Source organism: Dama dama, chromosome 13 (genome assembly GCF_033118175.1).
Source record: "Dama dama isolate Ldn47 chromosome 13, ASM3311817v1, whole genome shotgun sequence".
Lineage (NCBI taxonomy): Eukaryota > Metazoa > Chordata > Mammalia > Artiodactyla > Cervidae > Dama > Dama dama.
In genome coordinates this window covers 17,153,688-17,172,186 of record NC_083693.1, presented here as the reverse complement: position 1 = coordinate 17,172,186, position 18,499 = coordinate 17,153,688, and the positions used below count along the sequence as shown (strand labels likewise).

The 18,499-nt window shown below is 49.7% G+C and overlaps 1 protein-coding gene across 1 annotated transcript in view; it reads right to left on the bottom strand.

The window, feature by feature from the left end:
• Positions 1 to 18,499, bottom strand: part of IGF1R (insulin like growth factor 1 receptor) — a 298,923-nt gene that overhangs the window by 31,911 nt on the left and 248,513 nt on the right. The window contains exons 6-15 of the mRNA XM_061158611.1: positions 17,777 to 17,991; positions 15,822 to 15,948; positions 14,093 to 14,331; positions 11,304 to 11,471; positions 10,921 to 11,125; positions 7,276 to 7,559; positions 5,864 to 6,000; positions 5,221 to 5,380; positions 1,240 to 1,342; positions 666 to 736 (exon numbers count right to left, since the gene is read on the bottom strand). Coding sequence (XP_061014594.1) covers positions 666 to 736; positions 1,240 to 1,342; positions 5,221 to 5,380; positions 5,864 to 6,000; positions 7,276 to 7,559; positions 10,921 to 11,125; positions 11,304 to 11,471; positions 14,093 to 14,331; positions 15,822 to 15,948; positions 17,777 to 17,991 — 1,709 coding nt within the window. The remainder of the gene's footprint in view (positions 1 to 665; positions 737 to 1,239; positions 1,343 to 5,220; positions 5,381 to 5,863; positions 6,001 to 7,275; positions 7,560 to 10,920; positions 11,126 to 11,303; positions 11,472 to 14,092; positions 14,332 to 15,821; positions 15,949 to 17,776; positions 17,992 to 18,499) is intronic.

Below are 18,499 nucleotides of genomic sequence, written 5' to 3'. Positions count from 1 at the left end.
TGCCCCTAGCAAAGGGCCAGTTAGAGGCACCCAATGGCCAAGGGCTCACCCCGACTTACTTTGAAAAGTTGGGATTTTGGCAAACTAGGAAGACAAGATAGCAAAAAAGGGGGGAAAAGGAACGATCCAACTTCTAAGTCAGCCCTTCTCAGCCGTTTAAATAAACAGCTCTCACAAGTAATCACCAGAGGGGATGTGAATGGGCCATGAGGGTATGAAGGCCCCAGTCAGGAGGGAATGAACAGAAAATCTCCAAGATATGGAAAGCTGAGAAGCCATGGTGATCAAAGACAATTTTAAAAACATGAAACTCGAGGTAAAACTAGTTTAAAAGGACTGCTTTGTCAGCTGCAGCATATCTTCCAACTAGATGTTGACAATTACACAGCTTTTTTCATTCTAGCATAAAATTTCAGGCAATTAAATAAATGAATTACTGTGCTGGCCACATTCATCTCTGAAGCCCGTCTTCTCTTGGGGCAGCTCAGACAGTCCGACAATTTTTGACATATGCAGTGAACTGCTCAAAACTTTGTTTTTTAAAAAAAGAAAGTATTAATGAAGACATATCTGAGGTCAAATGTACCTCAAAACAACGCAAACCTCTTCCCCTGAATTAGTAACACTCAAAAGTTCCCGAGCTGGGACCTCAGGCAGGGACTTACCATCAGCTGCGCTGAAATACTCCGGGTTCACAGAGGCATACAGGACTCCATTTCCCAGCCTGCTGCTATTTCTGCCAAAAAGATGAAATTTAGGTTAGGAAAAAAAAAAAAAAAAAAAAGCCCACACATTTCTGTTTGTACTTTCATGTGTTTTATTTGTTCTGATTCAGTAAGGACCGGGAGGAATGGGGAAGGGGAATGCCATCAGGACAGCTCACCCTAACGCCTCTCTTGGCTTCCTCCTTGGCCTCAAATTAGAAACATTTCTTTCTTTACTTCATTAGAAATTGAAAGCTTATTTTATGGACAGGGTTAAAATACCATGTTTGAAAAAGCTGTGCAGAAGCAGCAATATCTGTGATGGGTCAACCAGACTCAAGAAAAAAATTATTTCTGCTGTTGAATCATTAGAAAATGTTCTCTTTTTCTGTAAAGAACATTTGACTGGAAAATCAGATTTTCTGATCCGTAAGACAGTTCCTTAAACTCCTCAAAAAGTTCATCTTAACTCAGGTTTAAATCATTAAATCAGTCCAAAGCAGCAAGTGTCTGAACTTCACACCAAGACACTCACCTTTTTCTATGGAAGACATACAGCATCATAAGCAACCCTCCCACTATCAACAGAACCGCAATGGGCAGAGCGATGATCAGGTGGATGAAGTTCTCATACGTCGCTGCAGAAACAAGCCAGAAATGAAAACATGTCAGGAGATGAACATATTTCATATTTAGTTCAAAGTATGAAAAAAAAATCCCTGAGAATTCCTCTATTGCTTAACATGAACTAGGAATTCTAGTTGGCTATAACAAAAAAAGAGAAAGAAAACCAAGTCATTTGCAAAAATATTAAAGAAGTGCAGACTGAGAAATAGAGTCATTTTATTGTCAACCTAAGTATATTCTGAAATAATTCAAATGATGGATTCAAGTAAACTAATCTCTGGTGGCTTAGTGGTAAAGAATCCGCCTGCAATGCAGGAGACCTGGGAGACACAGGTTCAATCCCTGGGGTAGGAGATGGCAGCCCATGCCAGTGTTATCACCTGGAAAATCCCATGGACAGAGGAGCCTGGTGGGCCGCGGCCCACTGGGTTGCAGAGAGTTGGACACAACTGAGTGCACACACACAGACACACACAGTTAGATGACTATTAATGACATTGCATACATTTGCTAAAATAAGATGAATAATTTTTATGTATATAGTGCTCAAGCTCAATCTGTCTTAAGACACTTCCACAGACAACTTAAACAAAAAAGAGTAATTGGATGACACCCCTTGCCAAAGCTGCTCTGAATTCTCCCCAAACATCAGAGGCCATGGTTACAGTCTGAGACCACAGAGCCCACACCTGCTCATCACCACGCTCAGCTCTTAGACGACAGATGACAGGCTGGACACTGATCCACACGCTTAGAAAATTCAGCCGGACGCTGGCAATCAGCATGTCCACAGGGAGCAGAACCACCAGACAAGTGGACTACACGCACTGCAAGGAGGCAGGGAGGGAACAAGAGTGTGGAGGGAGTCAGGAGAAGCTGGCCAAGCAGAGCATGGCTGGAAGTGACGCTGCAGAGATGTTAGGGCCGGTTCCCAGGGAACCCTGTCCAGGCTAAGCAGCGTGAACTGTACTCTGCAGATGAAGAGGAACAGGGGAGAGCCCCCCAGCCCTGCAGTGAACTTGATGGGACTTGGGTGGGGAGAGCTGGCTGTGCCCAAGGACAGCCTGAGCGGCTGGCAGCGGGCAGGGGCCTCTGCCCTCTCCCAGGGAAGGGTCCTGGGCATGTTCTGCATCGCCCAACTCGGACCTCACGAGGGAATCACTGCTCCTTTTCTACGAATGACCAAGACTCTCAGAGATGACCTGCCCCCCGCAAGGTCACACAGGCAGCGGGCTGGCCTTGGCACCCAGGCTTCCTGTACCCCACACCTTGCACCTTCCCCACGAAGTAAGTGCCTTAGAGGCTCTGAGCCGAGGTGGTGGTGGTGGCTACAGAGGCTGGACTCCAAAGAGAACTCAGAGGCAGAAAAGAGGAGATGTGGGTTTGAATGGGAAGTGGGTGGCAGGAGAGAAGGAAAGAGGAGCGGTGGCCGTGAGGCTCCTGGACTGGGTGCTGTGTGGGTCATGGGGCCACAGACTGAGCTGAGGAACGGAGGCGGGAGGGACTGTGAAGGTGCCAACTGTGACTCTCTGGTTTTGTGCACGACGCACCTCAAGTGCCTGTGGGATATTTGAGAAATGTCTATGTGGAAATGAGGGTGGAACTCACTGGGGACCCAGTTACATCTATTAAGTCCCCCCATCAATAATTACTTTGCCACTAAATACTACTATTATTATTACTCTGTAAGGACTATTAAACTTATTTTAATTTTTAAAGTATTTTTATCAAAGTGCTCTAGAAATGGAGGCAGGCTCCTACATTTCCTAGTTCTTGAATACAGTTGTAAGTTAACAGGGCTTTTGGGAAGCTAGCAGAGGGTTTTTTTTTTTTGCCCCCTGAGGACTATTTCTTCTATTTGTATCACTTATACTACTGGTCAGGTTGTACCGTGTTCTTTCTGAGTTTCACATTTCAACAGGGACATGGAGAAACTGGAACACATCCACAGAAGAACAAAATGATTGAATGGCTGGAAAATTGGTTTCTGAGACTGGCTTATGAGAAAGGGCCCCAAACTTGAGATTATTTAGTCTGGAGAAGAAAAGCCTGAAGAGTAATTTAGTAGTATTCAAGCACATGAAGGGCTCCTAAAAGGAGAGCAGTTGCCAGAAAGCTTCCAAAGCTTCCGTCTCCTCTGAGGATCGGGCAGGAGAGGAGGCTCAATCCTAGCAGGAGGGAATCTGGTCTGATAGCAGGAAGAGCCTCCTGACAGTAAAGCAGGCACACAGATCCACTTCCCCGGGGATGTCTGCCACCTCCTGCTGGACAGGTGCCACCAGTGGGGCTCTGGGCTTCCCACCCGCTCCCAGGACCCACAGGATTCACAGTGGGGGCGACGGCAGACAGGACGAGGACGCGGTCTTCTCGCCGACAAGCCAAGCTCACTGCCCCTCAGAAGCCCATGCTGCTGTTTCAAAGGACACAGCGCCGCATGAGTCCTCTATGTCTGGGCTCTGTTCCTGAGAGGACGGAGAAAGTTCCCTCGCTGGAGGGCATGGCACCCGCCAGCTGCTAAGAGCAGGTGAAGCAGGGCGCATGGAGAATTCGGACCATTTCAGATGACGGAACGACTTAAGCATCTGTTTAGCCCTCCTCATACAGTGCCGGGCTCATAAAAGGATGCCTCAAGGTTGGCAATTCTATCCCCCCCATCCTTCTTTAGGTATCTGTCATGCCATAGATTTCTAAATATCATGTGTGTCTTGGACTTTGAGGCACTAACCAGATGGTCTGCTGGATTCATTGAATCCTGAGTTCAATAACTCAGACTCTGGGCCAGAGCAGCACAGGTGTGGACACCAGAGGGGACCAGGGCAGTGGGAACTGCCCACTCAACCCAAAAGAAGCACCACTCAGCAAGCGGGGGTCACTTTTTCTCCAGCAAGCAGTCAGGAATAGTGTTATGACCAGTCTGATCCCACTATCTGAACATGAAATAATCTTAAAAATCTGGTTTCTACTACAAAATAGTACGAACTCAAAATGGAAATAACAAGGAATATTTATGTCACCAACCGAAAATACTGAATTTTCTTGGCCAAGCAAGTACAGTGCCCTTGTGCTCATACATTTTACAAACTCAGTTTTAAAATCAAAAATCCTCACACAGAATGGCTTTCTAAGAATACTGTCGTGTTGATGGTTTAAGCGTAAACTCAACACACACACGGCCGTCTCTGTGCCAAATGTGGAGTGTGTGTGTGCATGCGTGCTAAGTTGCTTCAGCTGTGTCCAATGCTTTGCAACCCCATGGACTGCAACCCGCCAGGCTCATCTGTCCATGGGATTCTCCAGGCAAGAATACTGGAGCGGGTTGCCATGCCCTCTTCCAGGGGATTGTCCTGACCCAGGGATTGAACCCAGTATCTTCTGCATTGGCGGAAGGTTCTTTACCGCTCGGACCTCCTGGGAAGCCTGTCACCACACTGTGCGCTCTCAGTGTGTGTGCTGCTTTATAAGCGCACCTGTCTCTCACCAATGAGCAGTGATGGGGTGACGCCACGGCCTGGGACTCTGTCACGGCGATGACTCCTGCCCTGAAGCGGGCTGGACCAGAAGGCCCCCAGTTTTGTGTCCCCCCTAGGATTCTAAGCCCCGAGTCTGAGCCCCAGCCACCATCCCTGACGAGGCAGAAGGCAGAATGGTTGATTCAGTGCTTTGTAAAATGCTCTGGACATAAGCTGAGAGCAAGGGCCCCCTTGCTGACTCCCTCAAAAGAGGGTCTCTGAGGCAGGGACTCCACATGCAGCAGCTCCCCGGCCTGAGCTCCCAGACGGGGTGCTGGCAGAAGGGTGCCCCTTCTCAGTGGTGGGTGACGGGAATCAGAAAACCAGATGACCCAGGCGTCCCCGGCCCGGCCCCATCAGCAGTCCCACCACGGCCTTACTCTTGGCCTGAACGTAGAAGAACACGGGATCCGTCCACGACCCGTTCCCAGAGAGAGAGGTGGCCTGGATGCGGGCTGTGTAGTTCCCCGGGTTGAGCCGGTTGAGCTTGGCCCCGCCGTACTTCCTATACTCCTGTCTGGACACACATTCCCGCTGATCCTGGAGGAAATAAAACATACACGTCAGTCCCCCCACACACGCTGGAAATGAGCAGCTGTGGTTGCCTGGCCTCTCACCTCCCACCGAACGCTGACCCCGATTTGCAAGAAAAGGGTAAATACCAACTTTACATGGTGGCAGTTCTCCGGTAACTGAAAGCACACCCAAGCACTAACCAAACCTTATTTATTTAACCAAAAGGAGTTTCAGAAAGATTAAGTTATTAAGACCAGTCTCCAGGCTGAAAGATCATTTTTTGTAAAGAAACAGTTTCTTGGGGGGGTGAGGATAAGCCAGCTCCTTGCACACCGTGAAAATTCCTCAAAGAGCATAGGGCTGCCAGAAAGACCTAAATCCTCACTGACTCACCTCCTTATTCCATCGTTCAGTCTTCAGCTGACTGGGAGTGCCTGGTGTCATGGTGTAACATACACCACACCTGTAACAGAAATGTACCCACACGTGCCCGCTGTCCAGACTCACCTCGACTTGGGATCCATATTTTATTTCATACATGAGGATCAATCCATTGGGATTCTCAGGTTCTGGCCATTTTAAAAAGATGGAGTTCTCAGGCCTTGGCTCCCAGGTCACTGGCCCAGGAATGTCATCTGCTCCTTCTGTGCAACAATTGAAACAGGCAAGAAAGTTAGATTGGAGCCCCCAAGGAGGGACAGAAACACTGGACTAACTTAAGAACGGCCTCCCCAACCCCTCACAGAGGACAGAGGACAGCAGCCGCAGTGACTCCTCTTGGCCTGGCCACACACACACAGCAGGGGTTTTGGACTCAGAACAATCTAATGACTGTAAGTCTCGAGATGCCATCATACCCTCCCTTCCCGCTCCAGTCCCCCAACAGAAAAGCCTACTCTCAAGCACAGGAAGACAATCTTGGTAATTCCAGTCACTCAAGTCTGGTTCTCGGCTTCTATGTGATGCCGTCAATATTGGCAGCACGGCAAAGGCACAGCGTGAGCAGAAGCAGCGGCCCCAGCCTGCGGGCTAAGCTCTGGACCACGCTCTGCACCTGCACGCGGCAGACGCAATTTCTGGGCAGGTGTGAAGGATGCTCCTCCAGCCTGCCTGTGAGGAGGCCGCCAGGAAGCTGGGGCTGAGCGTAAGCTTGCTGGGGTGCAATCAGCAACTCCTCCAGCTGTCAGGGGAGGCTGGGGTGCTTGCCCTCTTGCTTTTGTTTTCTTAAAGTAGTAAGCCAGGTGGTGAGCAAAGTCACTGCAAGTGCCAGCTGGGAAGGGCTCTGAGAAATCAGCTGAGCTGCGTCTCTCCCGGGAGGGTAAGGAGACGAAGGCTGGGTCGGTTGGCAGAGGCACATCTGTGCTGGAACTGCACCCAGGAGGCCCCATCCCCAGACACAGACACTCTGTGTTCCCTGCCAGCTCTGCAGGGAAGCGAATGCTGCAGTTCACCCATCCTGAAAGGTGGATGTGGGGCTGTCTGAGCCACAGGCAGCTTCTAACTTACAAGAGGAAGGTGGAGACTAAGCAAGCAGGACCAAAGACTGCATGGGAGCTGACCCTGAGGAGGGATGCTCACTCTGAATCAGGGCTGCACACTGGGGATTTCACTGAAACTCTGGGAACTCAGGAGGGGCCTGGCAGAAAAGGGCTGTGGGAATGCATGATGCAAACCCACGAGAAAAAGGAAGAGTCGATCCTGAATCAAGCTCCCTGCTCTCAAGTACTTTGTATGGATAGACTGGGGTGGGAGTGGGGTTGCTCTGAGTGAATGCCACTCCCTACTGGGCTACCAGGTCGCCTGCAAATGACCACCATTCTTTAATCAGCAGGACTGAGACTAAGAGTGTCAGCCTCTGTCTCTTCACATCATAGTCTGCTCCAGTAGGTTGGGTGTGGGTGAGCTGGATCACACCATACCTGCAGGCATCGTTCTCGCAAAGACAAAGTTGGAGGCGCTGCAGCCAAGCTTCTCAGCCTCGTGGTTGCAGCTGTGGATGTCGATTCGGTACAGAGTAAAAGGCCGGAGGTTGGAGATGACAGTTCTCTCCTTGTTGTCCACTCTGCTCTCGAAGAAAGGGTACTCGGTCTCGAGCTCTTCCGGGTCTGTGATGTTGTAGGTGTCCAGCACTGTGGTGTTCCTGCTCCGGCTGGACACAGTGGTGTTGGCGATCTGCATGACCTCCCTCCGCTTCCGTTCGGGTCTGCAAGGAAGAGAGAAACGTGGCCTGTCAGTGAGGGCTTCTGCCTCTCTTGTCTCTCCTCTGGCTCGAGCCAGAGTGAGAGAAAGAAAAGAAAAATCTTCACCTTGGAATAAAAGGAGCTATTCAACCCCCTGTATAACAACCAACAAATAATACGGAGATTTCCTGCATCACTTATTTTGTTTTCTCGGCACCGCAAACCTCAGCCTCACCATGCAAACTACTTCATGCTCCCAGAGTGGTTACTCGATAGCTGTTGTTCAATCGCTTAGTCATGTCTGACTCTTTGTGACCCCATGGACTGCAGCTACCCTATCCTTCACTGTTTCCCGGAGTTTGCTCAAACTCATGTCTGTTGAGTCAGTGATATCATCCAGCCATCTCATCCTCTTTTGTCCCCTTTTCCTCCTGCCCTCAATCTTTACCAGTATCAGGGCCTTTTCCAATGAGTCGGCTCTTATCATCAGGTGGCCAAACTATCAGAGCTTCAGCTTCAGTATCAGTCCTTTCAGTGGATTTTTTTTTTTTTTTCCCAGTGGATATTTAGGGTTGATTTCCTTTAGGATGGACTGGTTGGATCTCCTTGCAGTCCAAGGGACTCTCAAGAGTCTTCTCCAGCACGACAGTTCAAAAGTATCAATTCTTTGGCACTCAGCTTTCTTTATGGTCCAACTTGCACATCCATACATGCTACTGGAAAAACCATAGCTTTGATTATGTGGACCTCTGTTGGCAGACTGATGTCTCTGCTTTTTAATACGCTGTCTAGGTTTGTCATAGCTTTCCTTTCAAGGAACAAGCATGTTTTAATTTCATGGCTGCAGTCATACAGTCCACAGTGATTTTGGAGCCCAAGAAAATAAAGTCAGTCAGCTTCCACTTTTCCCCATCTATATGCCATGAAGTGATGGGACTGGATGCTATGATCTTAGTTTTTTGAATGTTGAGGGTTTTTTTTTTTGTTTTGTTTTTACTTACTTACTTATTTATTGGCTGTGCTGGGTCTTTGCTGCTGTGTGGGCTTTTTCTCTAGTTGCGGTGCTCAGGTTTCTCTTGCTGCAGGGCATGGGCCCTAGAGCACAGGTTTAACACCTGTGGAGCACAGACTGAGTTACTCTGCAGCATGTGGGCTCTTCCAGGAACACGAATCAAACCCACGTCTCCCACATCAGCAAGTGGATTCTTTACCACCGAGCCACCGAATGCTGAGTTTCAAGCCAGATTTTTCACTCTCCTCTTTCACACTCATCAAGAGGCTCTTTAGTTCCTCTTCACCTTCTGTCATTAGGGTGGTGTCATCTACATATCTGAGGTTGTTGATATTTCTCCCGGCAATCTTGATTCCAACTTGCGATTCATCCAGTCTGGCATTTTGCACTATGTATTCTGCATATAAGTTACATAAGCAGAATGACAATATACGGCCTCCTTGTACACTATTTCCAATTTTGAACCAGTCCTTTCCTGGTCTGTTGGGAGGGGGGCCCAAACCCCAGATTCACTGTTCATGAGTCAGGGTGGTAGAAAAGCCACTGAACCTGGGTTCTAGTTTGAAAACATCTTTGAGCTCTTTTCTAACCTTCCTCAAACTTCCTGATTCTTGAAAGCATGCACAACATACAGAACATCTGGACTAACACATGAGCTGCAGCCCTACCATCCACTGTGAGCAGAACACATCACTGGTGGGGCAGGGTGGGAGGTGCTATGGTTTCAACAGAGACAGAGAAGGGAGGGGGAAGAAATCTGTGAAATGACCCAAGTTTATTATGGAAAAAAGAAAAAACTAGTGACTCCACTTCTAAAAGGTCTTGATTTCCTGTTTTAAAGACTTCTAAAATAAGATGTCTATCTTTGACTACTGTACAAATATCAAGAAGGTCACTTGATAGAAAATAGAAGTCTCTTTCAAAACCCTCTGTTGCTACAACCTAAATGCCTTTGAGGGCAAACCAAATGCAGCATAAACAGAAGCCAGGAGCTGCTGGTATCCCTGCGGGTAGGGAGCTGGGAGAAGACGGATGCCCAGGAGAACGCACTGGCAGCAGGGACACCATGGGGGTGGGAAAACGGGCTTGCAGGTACAACACTGGCCTGGATCCTGCTCCTCTGCCCAGATTTCAGGCACGAGGTTGTTTCTAAACCCTGTGCTACTATTTTTCAGGAAGAGAAAGTCACCATCAGCCACCTCCCCATTTCCATCTCCTTCCCCAGACACTACAAGGCTGCCCTGTTGAATGTCCCTCTGATTTTTTTTTTTTCCCACTATTTTGTGTTGTGGTAAAACAAACTTTTAGCAGAAAAAAAAAGCTAACAAAACTTGGTAATTTTAACCACTTTTAGGTGTAAAATTCAGTGTCCTTGATGACATTCATAATGCTGGGTAACCATCACCAAAATCTTTCATCACCCCAAACAGAAGTTCTACACACAGTAAGGAATACCCATTTTCCCTCTCTCAGCACTTGGTAATCTCTAATCTACTTTCCATTGCATGAATTTGCCTGCTCTAGATATTTCACATACATGGAATCATGTAATACCACCCTCTGCATCTGGCTGCTTTCACTCAGCATAGTGTTTTCATGGCTCATTCCTGTTGTCCAGAATCTCATTCCTTTACATCGTTGAATAATCGTCCATCACAGGAAAAGACCACATTGCCTCATCCCTTTATCTGCTAGTGGACACATGGATTGTTCCCAGCTTTTGGCAACTTGAATAATTCTGCTCTAGATGTTTATTTTCCTCCAATTTGTCCTCACTTGGCAGAAGTGGAGGCTGGAGCAACAGAGAAGACAGGTGCCCTGGGGTCGAGCTGTATGTCTTGGAGAGGCTGTCTTTGGCACGGCTTCACAAACTGTTTTTCGAGGGACGCTGTGGTGCTCGGTTATGCTTTGAGGTGGAGCCCGTTTCAAAACCGACTCTTGAGTTTCTCCTCGCTTCACTCCTCCTTGGCTAGGCTGGGAGTCCGGCAGGGAGGCGCAGGAAGGGCCCAGACTCCGGCTCCTTCACTTGCAGGTGTCTGCCCGTGGCCGGTGCTCTCCGTTCCCTGAGCCCACAACAGGCCGCCCACAGGGGACTGGGCGGCTGTCCCCCGTCGCCCGTCACCCTGACAGTGCCCACAGCGCAGGCTGCGAGCTCCTGGCCCGTAGTCAGGGCTGAGCGCCCACCCGCCCAGCCGGTCGCCTGCCCTGTCGTCTCCCCGTGACGGCCCCGGGGCCTCACTTCCGGGCTGGCAACCTGCGCACGGTGGGCTGGGGTGGGGGCGGCAGCACCACGGAGGACGCGGTGCCCGCGCGCGAAGACGGCGGGGCCTGGGTACGAAGATGGCGGTACCTGGGCCCCAAGATGGCGGTACCTGGGCACGAAGATGGCGTTGTGCAGGAAGTTCTCGAAGACCTTGCGGTATTCAGCCTCCTCCTTCTCCGCCTGCTTCTCGGCTTCGGTTTTGGGGCAAGCACAGCACGGCCCTTTCTCCCCGCCGCACACCTCGGTCTTGGGGTTCTCCGTCACCTCCTCGACGTCGATGGTGCCGTCGGCGTACTTCCTGATGGGGATTTTGTCTGCTCGGAACAGAGCGGCCTCGTGAGAACCAAGTTACACGGGCTGCCCGGGAAGGGAGAGCCCCGCGCACCCGGGCTCACGCCGGCCGCTGCCCCCTCGCCCCCGCAGGCGCGGGCGCGGCCTGGGTGCGGCTCCGGGGCCTGGGGGTCGCGGGCCGCCCCCCGGCTTCCCCCTCACCTTTGGAGCAGTAGTTATGCCGGTACAGGTAGCTGTCCTGGGGCTGGCGCTGCCAGCGCACGATGTAGTAGCTCAGGTTGCCGTTGGGCAGGGAGGGCGGGTTCCACTTCACGATCAGCTGAGAAGAGGAGTTTGAGGCCGAGAGGACGTCCAGGGGGATGGAAGGAACTGGGAAGGAGGGCAGAGGACACTTCAGAAAATGGAAGGAAGTCGAGACCCAGGCTGCCAGACACTTGGTGCAAACCCACCAGACTGTGACCTGGATAGGAAAATGGCGGTGGACACAGAGACCCAAGAGGCAAACCGAACCTTGTTTCCAAACTGTATTACTTTCCCTTTATAGCATCTGTTCTCAGGTCATCTCCGATGCCAAACATGACTAACCAGTCGATGGCCAAGAGCCGTGGGGGCGCAGCCAGGGTTGGGACAGATGACTTAGAATCTACAGTTAATGCAAATGCTGGACTGTCCTCATGTATCAGCGCTGCCATCCTCCAAGACGTTTAACTCGGGCAGTGTCAGCAAATGCTAAGACCGACTGCCTTGTGTGTGTGTGTGGGGGGGGGGGGGGGGGGCGGTTCAAGAGGGAGGGGACATAGGTTTACCTATGGCAGATTCATGGGAGTATGTGGCAGAAACCAGCACAATATTGTAAAGCAATTATCCTTCAATTAAAATAAATTTTTAAAAAATGAGACAAGAAAAACTGACTGACTTCTATTTTATTTGAGATTTTGAATCTCTGATAAAAAAAAGGAAAAAAAAAAAAAAAAAAATGAAAGGGGGACCTAAAAAAGATGATGGAGGGTGGGGGGCGGAGTACAGGAGGCTCTGGAGGAAAAGGTGATGAAAAAGGGTCTGTAAGTCTGACAATTGAATAACCATGAATCTGTGCAAGTATGGAGTTATGACTATGAGAAGTCTAAAAATATCTGGAACACATATAAAGCCCTGATTTCAAGTCATGGACTTCTGTTACCATCAAAAGAATATCGATTACAGGCAAAATATAAGAATCTGGTCAAATTGTACTTACTATTGCCCCTAAATCCCAAACCCAGAGCTGAATTGTGTATAAAGGGCAAGTGCATCCAGGGACCACTGAAATCTTGTTTTCATTAGGCTCGCAAAAAAAGCATTGATTTTGGTAGGTTTACTAAAGTGCAAGAAAACACCTTCGCTACATGCCACTTAAGCAATGTGGTCATGTAAGCTGCTTTTTTAATTTAATTGGAGTATAACTGCTTTTCAATGTTGTGTTAGTGTGCTGTACGGCAACATGAATTAGCTGTTTGTATACATATGTCCGCTCCTTCTTGAGGCTCCTTCACACATCCCCATCTCACCCCTAGGCCATCACAGAGCACTGAGCTGAGTGAGCTTCCTATGCAAGCTGCTTTTCAAATTCGAAAGCTTAAGGGACAACATATACATGGGGTTCTGAACACTTGCAGGGAAGGACACATTACGAAAAAGTTATGACTAATGCTAACTTTCTCTGGGAAAATGTTTTAACTACTAAATGCGAGGCCATTTTAGCACTTCCTAGAATAAGTATTTAAGAAACACACAGCTGACCTGGAGATGTTTCAATAACAGGTGTCACACAAAAACTGAAGCTGAGGACTAAGCCACTCTCTGACTACCACCTGTAAGGATAGCGCAAATGGAGCAAACGGACTCAATTTGTGTAGTGTTTTGTTTCCCATCTTTGGGGAAAGGAAACAAGTTTCTTAAGAATTGGTCATAGCAAAGAAAGATTTTTATTTTCCCCAAATTAGTCACAATGAATTACTTCCAAATTTTTAGGCTGAACAACCTGTTCTGTTCCCTTGAGTGTCTGCTACATCATCCCAGGCCTAGAATGAGAAGCCTGTGTCACATTTATTGATACAAATGCTGTACCATCCGTGACATGATCATAGCCACTTAGAAGAGCATTGGGATGGAACAGGGGAGGGGAGGAAGAGGGAAGAGAACATGAGCAAAAGGATTTCCTGACCAACATTTTTTTCCTCTCCCTCTTTACCATTTAAATTCACTTTGTGCTAGCTTATATGTGTTTTAACAGCCTACGCATTGTAACAATGGCTATCATCAAAGAATGTTTAAGTGCTTTTTAAAATGATGTGCATTTCCCTACTTCTAACCTGGTATTTATACACTTGGAAAATTGACACAAATGTTTGCTCTCATTAGTTTCAGATTCTGGAGTTGAGAAATGAGGTAGTTTAGAAAATGGGGATCAGGGGAGAAGGAGGCACACTGTCATCAGCAATCATCTGCAGAGTCTACCACGTGGTTCCTCTCACGCTTTTCAACTTGTGTTTGTTTTCTTGGAACCCTAGGCGCCACAGGATGAAGGTGAGAAACCAGTGAGCCCGAGATAAACTGGAGCACCAACCAGCAGGGCTTCAGTTCCCAGAGGTCCAACTATCCAAATAAACAAGAAGGGGAGCCCAGGGGACTGTATCCCATTGGGGCCTTCCAAAGAAACCAACCCAGCACCCTGGGGAACCTGGGCTCACTGGTCCAGGACAATCAGAATGAAGATGGAAGAGGGTCCCAAGTCCACAGAAGATATCCTGGAGGAGGCTGGGGTATTGGGAGTAGGAAAAAAAATATATGATACTGCTAAGGTATTATATTGATATATTGACAAACAAATGAAAGACACACTGGCCCAGGATGGGGGGAGACAATGGGCGCAGCTCAGGGACAGCCCTCTGACTAAATCTTTTCATGAGCGGGGAATGTGAGCTGATGAGGCGGGGACCGTGCGAGGGTACCTGAGGCGTTGGTGCGAATGTACAAGATCTCGCTCTTGGCCCCACGGATGTGGTCATTCTCCACCATGGTGAGGGTCACGGCCTTGACGTAAACGGCGTACTGTGTCCAGGGCTTCAGCCCGTGCAGCAAGATGCCGGGCTCCACGTCCTTGTTGGGTGGCAGGTCCACGTCCACCATGTTCCAGCTGTTGGAGCCGCAGGCGTCCTGCCCATCATACTCCGTGACGTTTTTAAAGGGGCTGAAACACAGTCAGTGGAGCTCAGACACTGCCTTATGGTGCTGACATCGAAGCTCTAAGAAACCTCCCCGGGGGGCCCCCTGCCACCTTCCATAATGGGGATTCTAGGTAAAACACATCAGCAGTTAGATCCTTAAAGAATCAAAGTAAGCTACCAGACTCCAGGTTTCACTTGGTTCTCTATATACTACAGAATCAAATCCTCTGCCTCAGGAAGAGTAAGTTCTGTAATTACTGGGATTGGAAACTGCTCCCTCTCTTCCCACTGTGGCATATTTTTTTTCCCACCATAAAGAAAAAACAAGGGCAGTCACTTAATGCAAACATCAGTTATTGATAAAGAATAAGAACTTCTGGAGGAAAATGCCTTTGCCACAGAAAAACAGCTTCTCAAATAAAGCCTCCAAAATCTAATTTGCTCACAAACAATTCTGATTGCTTTAGTATTTTTATCACATTCAAATATTTAGTTTCCAGATTATCTCAGACACTAACGTCAACCACTTGGTGAAAGTGCCAGCCGACCCTGCCAGAGCACTGGTAGGACTGTCAAAGAGGACAGTGGTTCTGCACAGATGCGGAGCTGGGCAGGGATGCCACGCCCCTCAGATGGAAGGGCTGGACAGCCACTGGTTTCTGAAACCAACACTCACACACCCCTCCCTGTTGTCGTGACGCAAGACCAGTGGCTCCCAAGTGCAGGGACACGGAATGCCTGAGAATCCTGCATCTGGACTTTCTCGTGGCTCCAGCACTCCCAGGGCCCCAGCTGGGGCAGGGGAAAGGGTACCAGATGCTGCCACCGTGGCTCTGGCTCCAGGGAAGCCAGGCGCCCGGGAGAGGGCCCTATGGCATCAAGGGTGAAGAGAGTGACTAAGAGGCCCGGGCAGCCACCTGGATACAGGAGGCACCAGAAGGAAGGAGTGGACCGAGAAGACATCCCTGACATCAGGAGAGATGTGCTGACTGCCCGGGCAGGCAGGTGTCCCCTGAAGGACAAGAAATGCCCCTGGCAGATTCTGGGAGATATCCTGAAAGGTTCGCAACATGGAGATCAGTCTCCATTCTCCATCCCTTGTTTGGAGGGCTTACGATCTACAGCGGAGGGGCACATCTGGGGAGGGGCCACGGAGAGTGACGGGACTAGATGACGGACTCGTCTGAGGGTCACCTTGATGGGGGCTGGGCACCCCGATTCGGGTGTCCCTGAACTATGGGTGAGTGCACCAAGGCTGCAATGATGCCGCGACCACACACTCCATCCCAGCTTGTGAATGCTTGCACTAACCTAAGTCACAAAGTTAAGTTTTTCCCTTTGGACTTTTTTTTTATCCAAGTACCCCTAAGCACCCACTGACGAAGGAAAGCCGTTGAGAAAACACGTTTCTGTTTACAGCTGTCACTGGGGGTCGTGGCTGTCACCGGACAGCGGGGGTGGGGGGGAGGGGGAAGCCCAGCCCACAGAGTGACGTCACAGCGCAGACACTCACGCTTCCTTGTAGTAGACGGTGAAGCTGATGAGGTCCCGGTAGTCGGGGGGCCGGTACCGGTGCCAGGTGATGATGATCCGGTTCTTCCACGTGGTGGTGGAGGTGAAGTGCAGGACGTCACTTTCACCTGGGGCAGAGGCACACCCGTGAGGGACAGCGATCTCCGCCCTCCCCTCCCACATGCCCGCAGGCTCACCACGGCCCTCTCCCCTGAAGCTGGCTGTGCCTGCAAAGCCCCTGTTTGAATGTCTCCGTGACTCTGCTGTTTCCACTAAGGACCCAAACACTGCACTACAGGGCCTGCAAGGGGCTCAGTCCTTTGTTTTCGTTTACGCGGGGCCCTGGATGTGAACTTGTGAGCGATTCTTAATAACCTAGAAGAGGACTGCTGGCTGCAGCAAGGGAGCTTGTCTCTCTGCCCCTGCCTGAGATGTGGGCCGCCGAGGGGGCTGGGGAGCGTGAGTGGACCTTGACGCATGTCTTCTTAGACATGGTGACACCCATCTCACCACTGTGGATCTGCCTGTTTGCGTCAGTAACGGGGCAGGTGTGCCACGAGAGGGGAAAGTTTCTTAGTCTTAACTTGGTATCAACACCTTCCTGCGCGACACCTCCAGGAACTCCCTGGAGGCTCTGGCAGTGCCGATGAGCAGCAGGGAATGGACTGAGCACTGACCGAGCCCACCTCCCGTCCTCGTGGGAGGAAGCCTGGGCCCGTGAGCACCACAGGGACGCTGTCCCAAGTCCCCTCATGCTCCCTGGCTAGATTCAAACTGATGGGAACTCGGGGAGGGCTGCTGAAGAGAACCCAGCTCTCCTCTGAACTTTTTCCTGACTGGAGGAGTCCCACCCACCGCACCCTAGGGAGGTGAAGCAGAGGCCAGCAACAGTTACAAACCAAGATGTCTGTGGGGCAAAACATGATGGATTGAGATGGAAAAAATGCTGCAGTTTCCGCTAAAATGTTATTTAGAGAGGAAACATGATTTCCACCACCCCCCCCCCCCCAAAAGAAAATAAATGGCTACTGTATTCATGATCGGACAGGTCAGACTGGCTGACTCTGAGCAGAAAAACACTTTGACAGAGCTATGCGACATCCACTCTGCAATGGTCTAAACAGGAGCGTGGCAGAGGGGGGTGTGCAGGGAGAAGGCCCTCCAGCTCTGTGTCGGGTTTCTCTCCTCTAAAATCCCTTCCTGGGCAACTCGAGAATCTACGGGGTGAATCCAGAGCCCACAAAACGGACTCCAATTCTGACGGTCTCTAAGATTCTCTCCCGCCTGTGTGCGTGCGCGTGGGCAAATCACCCCTGATCACAGGGATTAATCTATGTTTTTCCCATACTGTCCCTTATCAAAAGCTGATGGTGGAGAGACAGTTTACTTTCATAACCTGATCCAGCCACACAGAAGCACACTGTTTATAAAAGCAGTTTTACATACAAGGTTAGGTGAGAAACTCACCGCTCAGAGGCAAAACCTTCAAGCAGAAGTCATATAACCAATATAAGATTATAATTATACTGGTCTAAACTTAAAAAGCAGTATCAATTTAGGGAGGCAGTCTCTCTCCATTTTTCATGCTGTAGTGGAACCAGGATCTGGGTCGGGGGCCCAAGGCCACAGGGGCTGCAGCTGAGGGCCCCTGCCCTCAGACCACCCCTCTACCCCAGGGACTCAGGGCCAGGCTCACTCCCTCCCAGCATTGAAGGGACCATCTCTCCCCTCAAAAACAATCCAACGGTGTGCGTGAGCATAGAAGATGCTTAACTCGGTGTATTCTGTAAGCACCCCTTTAAAATCGGAGAACCCATTTATAAATGTTTATACACAGATACCAATCCGCCTCACTACTGCCTTTGAAGCTGTCCACGTGTTGGTTTAAGAGGCCTGCGTGAAGCGAGGCGGGACCACGAACAGAAGCCACCGCGTGGTGTGGGAGGGCGCACTCACAGGAGGCTCGCTCCCCGTTGTTCCTGGTGTTTATGTCTCCTTTGCTCTGACGCCCTTTCGTCCCCGTCACTTCCTCCATGCGGTAAATCTCCGAGACACACAATTTGGGATTGAACGCAAAGTACATTTTCCCAGCTTTGATGGTCAGGTTGCGGTGGTCCCAGTCCCACAGCTGCTGCAAGTTCTGGTTGTCAAGGACGTAGAAGGAGTAGTTCCTGGAAGCAGAGAGATCAGCATCAGACCGTTATCTTTTGCCTCCAGCCACCCTGCTCCGGGACTCTTCGCCACGTGGCTCCAGAAAACACCGTCTCTGCTGATCAGAGATGGAATTTTTAACAGTATCTAAGAAGGAAGAGTCCCTGTTAACAATAGCAACAATATGATTCAAGGATAATGTCAAAACAGATAAAACACTAATTTGATGACCCCGATTATGCTTCTCACACTAGAGGTTGTTACTCAAATCATTCTCTAGAAACGCCTCTGGTTATTTCTCTAAAGCAGAGTATGTACAACGCACTTGAAATCAGTCCACGGGAGAACAGATATGCTCTGCTACTCAACCAGAACAGCTTACATATTTGCTGTAGAAAGCCTGCCATTATCCTTAGAGTTAAATCCCATCCCTTCCCCTCCGTGCAGCTCAGCAGGTAGGAGAGAGAACGGGACTGGGAAATGGGTCAGTTCCTCCTCCAGATGCACCCCACCCTGAAAAGTCTCAGC